Consider the following 13,044-nt stretch of genomic DNA (forward strand, 5'->3'; position numbering starts at 1 on the left):
AAAATGTTTTAAGCTGACGTTGAGCAATACCAAAAGCTCCGCCAGGCTCGGGAAGAACCTCTCCAAGCCGTTGCGACTTCTTCAATCTACTCCTGGAGAAAATTATTCGAGTCCATCTTCTATAAGAGTGTACAACTGCTGGCTTATGCCGATGATATTAAAGTCATAGGCCTCAACAACCGCGCCGTTAGTTCTGCTTTCTCCAATTAGAACAAATAATTGAAGCAAATGGGTCTGGTAGTTAGTTAATCCTCCTGTAATCGAGCAAACAGTCATCGCACTCGCGACTTGGGTTCACGTCACTGTTGACAGTCATAACTTCGAAGTCGTAGACAATCTCGTCTATCTTGGAGCCAGCATTAACACCAACAACAACGAAAGCCTCAAAATCCAACGCAGAATAACTCTTGCTAACAGGTGCTACTTCGGACTGAGTAGAAAATTGAGAAGTAAAGTCCTCTCTCGACGAACAAAGACCAAACTCTATAAGTCACTCATCATCTTCGTTCTACTATATGGTGCAGAGGCATGGACGAAGACAACAGCTGATGAGTCGGCTTTACGAGTTCTCCTGTACGAGATATACGACGACATTAACATAGTGCAGCGAAATAAGAGACAGCGGCTACGCTGGCTAAGTCATGTTGTCCGAATGGATGGAAATGCTACAGTTCTAAAAGTCTTCAACGCAGTACCCGCCGGGTGAAGCAAAGCAATAGGAAGACCGTCACTCAGTTGATAATATCAGAAGGACTTGGTTCCACTCGGAATCTTCAATTGAATTCAATTCAAACCGAATTTAAAGAGATCGTAATGTTTGGTTCAAATTAAACATCCTTTCTGAAGGGTTTGAAGACTTCTCTAGAATAAACAAAATTTTTTATGTTTCAACAATTCGTTTCATTAAATAAATGATAAATAAATGAAGAAGGAGGATGGACTTCCTAAATCCAACAAATGCTGCAAACTGTGATGCTATTGTAGCTTCATCAGCAATGTTATTTAATGGCTACACCTCGTATCTTGTTTTTATATAAGAAAACGGACTTGCTGGAGCTCATAACCGATTATGTGGCGGTTAGCATAACAAACTAAAGGAAACCATGATCATGACCGTGACCATATCGCATGCAATTAATTAGTCAATATTTGTGGCCATAATGCAAGTTGGTCAGCAACCGGTCGACCAAAAACATTGCTGCATATACCAGTTTGCAAGCAGACAGGGGGAAAAAAGAACCAAAATATAACGGTAAACACCTCTTAACCACACCGGCAAAAGCACATGAAAAAATAATTAAGTCAACGCGGTTATTTTTTCTCGCCGACTTTATTGGCTTCGCCTACAGTTAACAGTTTCTGCCACAGTTGAATGCCTGCGGCTGCAATTAGTGCATTAAATATGAGCATAATTTTCCACTTGCCACCGGCAGGCAATTTGCAAAAGTAGAATTCGTTTGCGGCAAAAATTGCCAAGCACACAATAATATTGAGATCTAAGGCATTTTTGATGAGCATAAGTATTTTATTTCGCATTTAAGCATCGCGCCGAACAGTCGTACCGAGTCGGAAGTTGCTAGATTCGAAATACTTACACAGGTCTTGCTTAGTACTTTGGCAACAAGTTGTATAATTCATTCAATAAATACAGCGGCGCCTTGCAAAAATATGCGTTACGGCGGTTACGATCTACGTAAGGCATCAAAATCGAAATCGCCCTCATCGCACGGCTCCTTGCGGCTAAAGAAAGTACAGAACACCGCCTGCAACATAGTCGGGCGCTTCAATTTGAAAATCAGCGATTCACTGAAGGCTTTACAACGCCAACGCACACATTCGAATTTCTGCGAGTCGCCCGTGTCCTTTCGCGGTTCACTCTTCGAACAACACGGCAGTGCGGGCAGTTATCGTGCCACGCCCACAACCAGCACCTACAGCATCAGTTACAAACCCACTGAGCCGCGTACGCATCGTTATCGTTACGAACGTTCTTCAGCTACCGACGAGAGCCGCTCGGCAGACAATAACTCATCGCAGAATTACATTTTCGGCACGAATTTATGTAATTTCTCAACACACAATCTGCTTAACGGTAAATCTACAATCAAAATCATAAACACCTTTAAAGAGCTCGAAGCACAACAGAGTTTAAGCGATAGCGCGATCGTGTCGAATAGTTTGCAGCGTTTGAAGAACGATCGTAAGACGATATTTAAAGAGCTCATCGAACTCTCGAGCTGTGACGAATCGCTCGAATATCGTCTGGTCAAAGACTACTTGGAATACAACACATACTCAGAAATCGAAAACGACGCGGAGTTCAAGGAGTATTTACAGCGTAAAAACTACAACGACATACTGGATTACCTAGATGAGGCGCAGTCGCGAAGTCTCACGTCGATCTCGTCGTCGGTAGCACGCGCTCAATCGGCGTTGAGTAAGCACACATTGAGCCGCACCAAATTGTTAGCCACACCCAAGTCATTGCATTTCACCGACAGCGACACATGGCAGTTCAAGGGTAAACTTTGTCAGTCCTGTCGCACAAGTGTGGACTGCAATGAGGCGCTTAAGTGGTCAACGCCGCGTGCTGCAACCACCAGCAACACAACATCGCATAATGCGACAAATGAAGGCGGTGACAAACAGAAAACCGCAAAGCGAGTTAATGCCCAGCTTGGCGAGCCAAACTTTTTCGCCAATTCCTACAAAGAGACTTTGAAATTTTGTCAAGAATTCTTCGCTGAGAGTTTGCAAGGAAAGTCGGGCTTCAAATTACCCAAATACAAGAATACGAAGTTCGATCAAACGAATTATGAGCGTGTCTTGCGGGAATTCATCGGTGCGCAGGGATTCACGAAGGTTGACGAATATGTTGAGGCGAAATTCGGGCAATTCTTTAGCGCCGAATTCGATAGAATAGTTGAAGATAAAAATTACAACGCGAAAATTAATAGAAATATGGTACAAAAAGTTTTAAAGTAAAACAAATTGAAAAATTTTACATTTTCTTAAAGAATTTCAATTAAAAACTTGAATATAAATATTTCAATATTTTTTTTGTTTTCAAAATTCTTAGTTTTTAAAAGCAAATAAATAGATTAATGCCTTCCTTATCTTATATATTTCCATCCGTCTCTTTTAGGGCTATCGTGATCAAATGCTATCTGAAGAAATGATGCATCTTGTACCCGCCAGCCTGCAAGGCAAAGAGGATATATTGTTCGGCAATTTACACGAATTATATACATTTCATAATGAGATCTTCCTTAAGGATCTGGAAAATTGTATATCAACCACAGAGTTGGTGGCGCTATGTTTTGTACAGAGGGTAAGTAGAACGGATTTTGAAATATTATTGAAAACTGAAACGCTTTCGAATTTTTTTCATAATTGGTGCTATAAATCATCAACAATTAGAAGTGTTATAGCTCTTAGAGGTATATACTTAAGACTGAAGATTTATCTTTAGATAGTAAAGGATAACCAAGCTTTCAGATCCCCAAAATGAGGAAATTTGGTTCCTTGAGGAAACAATTTTTATATTTATGAAATCAAATCTGAAAACTTCTAGAACTTTCTGGCAGACAATCCTTTGAAAGATATAGATTGGATTGCTTAAGTAGGAATACAAAAAATATCTATTTAGATCTCTTTACTCCAGAAACTAAAATCAATCAAATTAGTTTACGATAGACATCAAACCAGCTACCTGAGTTTATAGCGGATTTTTCCAATACATTGCTTTAGTCTTCTATATCTCGCGTTGTATCAGTGCGATCGAGGTCAGCAATATCGCGTTAAAAAGATAAGATTGCATAAAAAATGCCTTAGTCAGTTTTGTGATTGCTTGACTCTGCATTGTTTAAGCCATACTGATTATGATCCTGGTATTGTAACAGCCAATGAGTAGCCTTGGTGCCATCGATTCCATTTTGGTAATTTTGATGTCACAGTTTCGCCCCTGTTTCGATTTCCCGCGAGCTAAGCATAGCAAAAAATACTATTTGGATCCAGTTAAATAAGATTGGCTACAAAAACTGACTCGATTTATGGGTACCACACAAGTTAACCCAAAAAAATCTCATGGACCGAATTTTCAACTCCGTATCGCTGATGAAACGCAACAAAATCGATTAATTTCTTAAGCGAATGATTACTGTTGATGAAAACAACAACGTTGAGCAAAAACGGTGACGGCCGAATCTTGGTGAGGGTTGTAAATGGTGCCTAAGCCAGGATTGGCGGTCAGAAAGGTTTAGTTATATGTTTGGTGGGATTGATAGGAATCATCTTCTATGAACTGCTCTCCAACGATCAAACTCTTAATGCGGACCTACATATAGTATACTGACAACACTGAACCGTCTCAAAGAAGATATCTCCCAGAAGTGGGCAGTTTTGACCAAAGCCAAGCGACACAGTGATTTCATGATTGATAAACGTGGAATGTACCGCGACCTTAGATCTATTTTCCCCTCTTCTAAATCAAAAATACTTACCTAGCACCAACATATTGATAGAGTCCTACATTTTACTGGGTGCTACCAAAACGATGTAATCCCTATTTGGAAACATGTTGCCAAGGGACTTTGGCCTGCGACTGTGCAGTCAATTAGCAGTTGTTCTGGTGTTTCAGGCTTCCTGTCGCAGAACCGGCAATTTACGCAAGAAGCCAGACCCATGTTGTGTAAGAGCTTCTTCAGCTTGCAGTGGCCACTGGAAAATGTGAGTCTGAGCTAACAAGTGCGACAAACATTGATAGTAACTCGCCAGAAACTCTTGAGGTTTGTTTGAGAGATTCTTATGCATCCAACTTATAATCCAGATCTGATTTTTCTGGGGAAAAAGACATTATTATCGGGTTTTCTTACAGCTTCATTGATCCTTCTACGTATTATTTATGCTCTGCTCATCTCTATTTGCAGCGCGACACCTTCTATCGTTTGTACTCTTTCTACTGCCAAAATATACCGCGCTCCGATCGATTGCGCGAGACGCTCGTCGATACACATCTCTTCCTGCAAGAATGTCAAAAGCGTTTGGGACACAAACTGCCATTGGGCGCGTATCTGCTGAAGCCCGTGCAGCGCATTACCAAGTACAAATTACTGCTCGAGAATTTGCTCAGCTCCAGCGACAGCGGCAGCTGTACCAAAGAATTGCAAAAAGCCTTAGATTGCATGTTGATTGTGTTGCGTTGTGTGAACGACTCGATGCATCAAGTGGCTATAACGGGATTCCCGGTAAGTAAATGCGCAAAGCTGCTTTTTTGAGTGTGGAGTAACCAATTTTTATCACTTTTTATTATTCTGTACCTTACAGAGCAATCTTTCGCAACAAGGCGAACTGCTGCTGCAGGATCCCTTCCAAGTGTGGACCGAGTCGAAGAAGGATTTGCGACTTCGCAAGAAACCGCAACAACGACACATATTTCTTTATCAAAAGTCGATGATTTTCTGCAAGAAAACTTCAAAGCCCGGTCACAACAAGAGCACTTATCAGTTCAAGCATCAATTAAAGGTACGCCAAGGGAGCGAATGCTTATTTGAGTGCTTTACTTTGATTGAGTATTTTTATTACTCTCACTCTCTTTTTCTCACTCACTATCTTTCTCTCATTCACTCTCTTTCTCTCACTTTTGCATTTTCTTTCTCTCTCTATCACTCACAGATGTCACAAATCGGGCTCACTGAATCGGTACGCGGCGATTCCACACGCTTCGAAGTCTGGCTGCAAGGACGCCAAGAAGTCCACACAATACAAGCGCCGGGCGAGGAGGTTAAAAACAAGTGGGTTACAGAAATTAAACGTTTGTTACTAAACCAGCTGGAAGAGCTGAAGGGTGAGAAAATCAAACAGTACAGCATGAATCATCATGGCCTCAGACAGACCACCTCATGGGACACACCCAACATACTGCTGGGCATGCCACAGCGCGCCGTCAGCTGCGATGCATCTTCTGAATCTTCGAATCGCAATTCCAACTGCAGCAGTAGCGGTGATGATGCCTATCCGCACGGCATGCCGCAACTGAGCACGACGACGGGCAATGGCCACACGCATGCGCATGCTAACGGCGGCAGCGGCGTGGATAAGGAACAGCAAGAAGCTTGTGGCTGGAGCTCGGACTACTCGAACAGTGAGGATGAAATGTCGATCATTGAGGATAACAGCGCGCCGGTAAGTTAACCATGTTCCGTTATAAGCTTAAGGGGGGCGACATACATAGGTGCGCAACCTATGTTTGCACATTTTGCTATTTCTATACATACTACAGCAGACAATTTAAAAACCTGCAAATACATTTTTGGAAGGAGCGAAGTTACTTATTTTCCGTTATTTTTTTATTTATTCGAATTTTATTAAAATTCCTATTACAAAGTTTTTCTTATTATCTTAGATATTGGTATATTTTTGGTTTCGGTTTCAATGTAAATTTTGTTATTTAATTTAAAATTTATTATTTTAGTTCTTGTTTTGTATTATTTAACTGCTTTATTTATGTAAGTTTTGTAATTCGTTTCTTTTTTTTTAATTTTTCTTCTCGCTTTCTGTTTGTTTTATTGTTATTTTTCGCATATTCATCCATCATGTTGCATAGTTTCTTCTACTATATGTTTTATATTATTTGTCTTATTTAATTTTTTTGGGTTCTCTTTTTTACTTTCATGCACAAAACACTTTGTCTTAAAATATTCCAATAATACCCACAACTGCAATTGCAAAATGCAACCCTGTACAAATGAACATAAAAATGGTGTCGTGTAACTTGTAAAACTGTATATACAAATGTTTGTATATAAAAATGAAATTACAAAAAAAATTAATATACATTTTCAATGCACTCGGTATAAAAAAAAATTTAAAAAATTATAACAAATTATAAAAATAATAATAAATATATACAAAATTATAACAAATTAAAAATGCATAAATAATAACTAAAAATATTTAAAATTTTAATTAAATTTTATAAATTTTTTAATTATTTTTTTTTTATTTTATAATAAAATTGTTTTTTTATTAAATTGTTTAATTCCTTTTTTTTAATTACATTGTTTTACAAATTCACATAATTTTAAAATATATATTCAATATGTTGATTTAACAATTTAAATCATATTTTTTATGCGAAAAATATTTTAAAAAATATAACAAAAAATATTAATGCAATTAAATCTTAATCACTTATTTAACGATTTTTTTTTATTTATGCAAACTATGATATTTCAAAATATGCTGAAAAATACTTTATACTATAAAATATATATACATATTTTTATTTATTAAAATTAATGTTATTTACTGAAAACAAAAATATTTATAAAAAAAATTATTTAATGTAAACATTTATATATATCGTAAATATCTCATAAAATAAAATATTCTACTGATATTTATACATAAAAATATAAATAATTAAATACCATGGAATAATAAAAAAATTATAACAATAAATAAATAAATTTGGAGAAAAAATAAAACATAACAAATTCAAAATAATAAAAAAAAATTTAAATTGATATTTGTTAATGTATGAAAATAAAAAAAATATATAATGGGAAAAAATTATATTCAAAATATTAAAAAAAATGGGTATAAAAAAATGTGTCATAATAAATAAAAAAATGTTTAAAAAAATATGCAACATATAAAATTCAAAATAATAAAAAAAAATATTTTTAAATTTTTAATGATACTATATAATAATATATATATATGAAAATAAAATAAAAAATTCAAATTTAAAAAAAATTATTTTTATATGGATACTTTTAATATATGAAAATAAAAAATTACATTTATCTGCGATTAATTGAATATAACAAATAAAAATATTCTAATAACGTAAATTAAATTAATACAAAAAAATTAATTATTTTTAACTTTCTTATTATTATTAATTTTTTTTAATAATTTCTTTATACAAATAAATAATTATCTTATTAAATAAAAACCATTCTATAAATAAAAATATATTAATAATTATTATAAAAAAAAAATAACAATAACATTAATTTCATTAAAATACTAAAAAATAATAACAAAACTACAAATTGAAACTAAAAAAAAATAATAAAAACAATATAATTAAATTAAAATGAAAACCAATAATTATACAACTAAAATAATTAAACTAAAAAAATTATTTTTAAAAAATATAATTAAATTATTAAAAAAACTTCATAAAAAACTTTCGCCTCAAACTTCAAATTAAAATTTAAATCTCAAAATTATAAAAAATTAATAAAATAAATTTAAAAAAAAATTGTAAAATAAAATAAATAATAATCTTTATTTTGATAATTTTATTTGACAAAAAATAACTAAAATTTAATTAAACTAAAAAAATTATTTTTAAAAAATATAATTAAATTAAAATAAAACTCATTCACTCATAAAAAACTTTCGCCTCAAATAAAATTTAAATTTCAAAAAAAAAACTAAAATTAATAAAACTAAAAAAAATATATTTTTAAAAAATATAATTAAATTAAAATCAAATGAACTTATTCATAAAAAAATATTTCGATTCAAATTAATATATAAAACTCAAAATTATAACGAACGAAACAACAACAATAAAAAATTTTTTGAAATAAAATAAAAAATATTTTTGTTTTATAATTTTATTTGACAAAAAATAACTAAAATTTTATAAAACTGAATTATATACTAATCTACTTTAAAAAAAAAATAAAAAAAAATAATAATAAAATAAAATAAATTATACCGTGCTATAATAAAACCTGCGAATTGAAAACCCTACAGCGTTTCATGAATTTTCTGTCTCAGTGGACCTACAATGCCGATAGTAATGGTGGTGGCTCTTATCCGCGTAGCAGTAAGTCAAATTCCAAATTCTATGTCTCCGTTGAGCATTGAGCAGCTGAGCAAACAAGGTTCAAGAGCAGAGAATTTCGAAAAGTAGCAAATATCATACAACAACAAAATGGATGGCGAAGCAACAAATTACCAAAACCAAAACGAAAAAAAGTACGAAATACCAAAAACAAAACAAAACTATAAAGTAAATAAGTAATTACTAAAATTAACGCAGCGAATTAATAGTAAAAATTGTAAATTAAAATCGCTTAATTTATAGTACAAAGTAACAGTTAGTTCTATGAGTAAATGCCATAAAAAGATCACGCTAAAAATAGTGTAGCAGCAAAGAAAAACGAAATAATTTAGTGCCTCCGACAAACCTTATGAAAAGAGTACTTCCATAAAGCATAGTGTTGTTGCGTAGTGTGCTTATGTATGACAAGTAAGAAAGTAAGGTGTAAAGAAAGTAAAAATAGAAATGCATTTAATAAAAGTGAATTCATTATATAAAACATCGCCCACAAACTATATAAAAGTGCACGCATTAAAAATAGAAAATCGCCAAAACCGTTAGAATCAACAAAAATTGTTCGAAATTTAATTTCCTCTCATTTCCGAAAGCTTAACTTACACACCGTTTCACTGTTGACCAGAAAAAGTTCAATACAGTAACATCTCTCTCTCACTCACACATACGCCATTTCTCTATTTGCGCTCTTCAACACGCACTCACTCATACTCACTGCTTGTACAAATCCCGTAACTCATACGTGTCTACATAATTTGCTCTCTTTCACGCACGTGTGTGTATGTTTAACGAAAATCGCCCGCTCGCTTCATATATGTACATGTGTATGTATGTATGTGTGCTTTCATATAGAACTGTTCGTTGTACAAGCGTCTTCAATGAATGCCTGCCCGTCTTCTGTCTCACTCTCAATATCGCTATCGCTCTCTTTCTATTGCTACCTCGTCAACCCAACGATCGTGTTCGTAAACGTATTCGTATTCGCAATCGTTCATCATGCTTGCGTGTCGCCATCAACCGTTATTTCATTATGCATTATAAATCATCAAATAAATTATAATCTCCGTTTACAAAAACGATATGTTAAACAATAATGGAAGCAGTCTGTCAGTTAAATTCTGCGTAAGTTTTTTTGTTTTTTTATAGTAAATCAAATGATTAAATAACTGTATGTTTAAGTTAAATACTAGCTATATTGTTGATTGAAAACAAGCGGTTGTTGATTTTTAAATACACAAGTGTTTGTTATTGCAGAAAAATATGAAAATTTATAAAGACATAAAGAATTAAATTATAATTACACAAATTAAATAAAGTATTTAAAGGAATGCCACTAACAAATGTTGCCATATCAAGGCATTTTTATGAACTCACAACAAAAAAATTCGCTCGCAACAACTTACGCACTCTCACACTGCTCAAATACTCAAAGAAAATCACAAAACCTGTCACAAGCGAAATATTTTTAGAGCGAATGCGGAACGCTTTTCACAAAAGAAATTCTTATAATTTTACGATCGGCTGCAGCTGCGTGTTTTAGGTGTTTTTGTAGAGTTTTTGAAGTTCAGCGGTTAAGTTCACACAGAAAAATATAAAATGCACGAATTTTAACAAGAAATAATAATATAAGTACATATATACTAGATAAAAAGAAAAGTCGAGGAGTTATCTTACACACATATACATAGAATATAGATTATCATATAGCATAATCTAGAAAAACTGAGTTACATGCAAGGATATTCTGCGAAACATAAAGCAAACAAAAAAAGCTTTGAAGACCCTTTATATAACGAGTTTGTCAATAAGAGCGCTACAAAAGTGCATGGCCACCACAGACATGCTTGCAGAATTTCGGACGCTGAACCCAATTTTCGACGGTTTTCAAGCATAAATCGGCCGATATTGCTGCAATTTCACGTTCGATATTCGTACGAACTTCATCAACCGTCGCTGGCTTGTTGACATAGACCATAGACTTGATGTAGTCCTACAGAAAAAAGTCTAACGGCGTCAAATCGCACGACCGACATGCCCAATTGACTGGCCCATAACACGTTCACCAAACTTGGTTTTCAATAAATCGATTGTGCCATTCACTGTGTGGCTTGTGGCGCCGTTCTGTTGGTATCACATATTATCCAAGTCCATATCATCCAATTCAGGCCAAAAATATTCGGTTATCATTGAGCAATAGCGAATGCTATTCACAGTAACGTGCCGGTTTTGACCATCGCAGAAGAAGTACGGCCCAATGACGCTGCCGGCCCATAAACCGCACCAAACCGTATTTTTTTCGGGATGTAATGGTGACTCATGGAATACATGTGGATTTTTGCTTCACCAATAACGCATATTTGGCTTATTGACGGAGACATTCATCCAGAAATAAGCCTCATCGCTGAAGATGATTTTTTGATGAAAATCCGGATCATTTTCAAGTTGTTGCTCAGCCCATTTCACGAGCAGACGACGATTCTGATGGTCAAGCGGCTTCAGTTCCAGCGGTCAATTTGATGTTGTAAAGATGTAGGCCAAGATGTTTTCGCAAAATTCGCCACAACGACGTCACAGAGATGCTCAACGGATGTGAACGACCTGTGAGAGGCTGATTTGGGTCTTTCTCAATTGATATGCTAGAGCCAGCAATATTCTCGACACTTCTTTGTCTCACTGGAACGGGAACATTTTGTACTGTGTCTGTGGATTCAAAGTTGTTGATCTGACAGGACGATTATGACGACCATAAATTAAACGTTGCGCTCTTAAAGTTGAGGCCACTGACTCCGAATTTCGGCAGTAAATTTTAATAATTCCGACTCGTTGTTGGATCGTATATTTTTCCATGATAAAATGGCAAACATTACTGAAGAGAAATGTCAAAAGAGCGGGAAAAATGGGGCGTCGTTTGCTGTCCCTATCGGTCTGCTTTTGTAGCATTCCTATTGAAAAACCCGTTAGTTTTTAAAATACATTATAATATTGAGTTAAGTCGGAGAAAAGATGGAAATTGTGTACTCGTACAGTATGTCAAAAGGTCACAGGTTAAAAGTTTTGAAATTTCTTCTTCCAAGATCTAAAAATAAATAATAATTTTCATGTAACCCGGTTTAGTTAAATATTTTCGAAAATTTATTCATGAAGTAAGGACGATGTCTTGCTAATATGAATCTTTTTCTTAAATAATCTTACATAATTGACATCGTTTTAAATATTATGAAAAGAAATCTTCCGTAACCACTGAACAGAAGCAGAAAAGCGACAGAAGGTCTTATGCTTATGTTTCTACCATTACTCTATACAGGTGTAACAGTGCGTATGAGTAACTTTTATCACCTTTGTGTGAAAGGGCAAAAAAATTATCGGTTTCAGAATAAAATCATTAAAAATATTTGAATAATTAAAAAAATTACAATTATTTATATAATTCTTGTCATAAAATTTATAGATCGGTTTACATAATTTGTAAACTTTTTTTATTAATTTTTATGGTTAAATTATTATTATTATTGCAACGTAATATTAAATTTTTTATAAAGCACATTTTCTGTTTAACACTCATATAATAAAAAAATCATAAATCAGAAAAAATAATAAAATGTCTGTTTTAATTATTTTATACTTTTTAAAAGACTTTTCCGAAAAAATTTTCAGAAAATGATTTAATTAATTATTAAATTTATTGAAGTTAGTTGCATCGGTATTAATAGCAAAAGTATTGTACAAATATTTCGAAAAAAATGTTTATCATAAAAAAAGTTAGTTTATACCTTTATTGTTGGCAGCAGTCGATGACTTTTTGAAGTAATGTTTTTTTAAATATTTTTTTTTTTGGTATTAAGGCCAAAAGTTTAGAAGAAATATTCAGAAAAAAATGTTTTATATTAAATACATATTAAATATTTTTTTCGATTCCGGTTTGTTTTCTGGTAATTTTTTTATATTTTTTTTCAAAAAAGTATTGTTTTGATAATTTTGTTTTGATGTCAGTTTTGTGACTAGTATCTTTCAAATTTAATCAGCCTAGAAAATAAACAAAAAAAGCAATTATTTGAATTTTTTGTTTTAAATATATGAAAAACGAAATTAAAGCTTTAAAAAATCATATTCGACACCTGCTTATGATGACTCTTTAAAGCATTTTTTTTTGATTTTTAGTTTTGCTAAAAATAAATTTTTTATAT

General features: G+C 33.5%; 1 protein-coding gene across 5 annotated transcripts in view; it reads left to right on the plus strand.

Moving 5' to 3' along the window:
• The window catches only part of LOC126756272 (uncharacterized), a 40,983-nt gene that overhangs the window by 22,573 nt on the left and 5,366 nt on the right, over window positions 1-13,044 (plus strand). For 2 of the 5 annotated variants that reach the window (XR_007666568.1, XR_007666569.1), the window contains exons 4-8: window positions 3,146-3,331; window positions 4,929-5,246; window positions 5,326-5,523; window positions 5,674-6,183; window positions 8,776-9,000. Coding sequence is in view for 3 of the 5 variants with exons in the window: in XM_050469216.1 (XP_050325173.1) it covers window positions 3,146-3,331; window positions 4,929-5,246; window positions 5,326-5,523; window positions 5,674-6,183; window positions 9,964-9,975 (1,224 nt within the window). In the remaining 2 variants the exon portion in view is untranslated. Of the gene's footprint in view, window positions 1-3,145; window positions 3,332-4,928; window positions 5,247-5,325; window positions 5,524-5,673; window positions 6,184-8,775; window positions 9,001-9,963; window positions 9,983-13,044 lie in introns of all 5 variants that reach the window. The other 3 variants (XM_050469215.1, XM_050469213.1, XM_050469216.1) reach the window with 2 other exon arrangements.

Source organism: Bactrocera neohumeralis, chromosome 4 (assembly GCF_024586455.1).
Source record: "Bactrocera neohumeralis isolate Rockhampton chromosome 4, APGP_CSIRO_Bneo_wtdbg2-racon-allhic-juicebox.fasta_v2, whole genome shotgun sequence".
In the NCBI taxonomy this organism is placed as follows: domain Eukaryota; kingdom Metazoa; phylum Arthropoda; class Insecta; order Diptera; family Tephritidae; genus Bactrocera; species Bactrocera neohumeralis.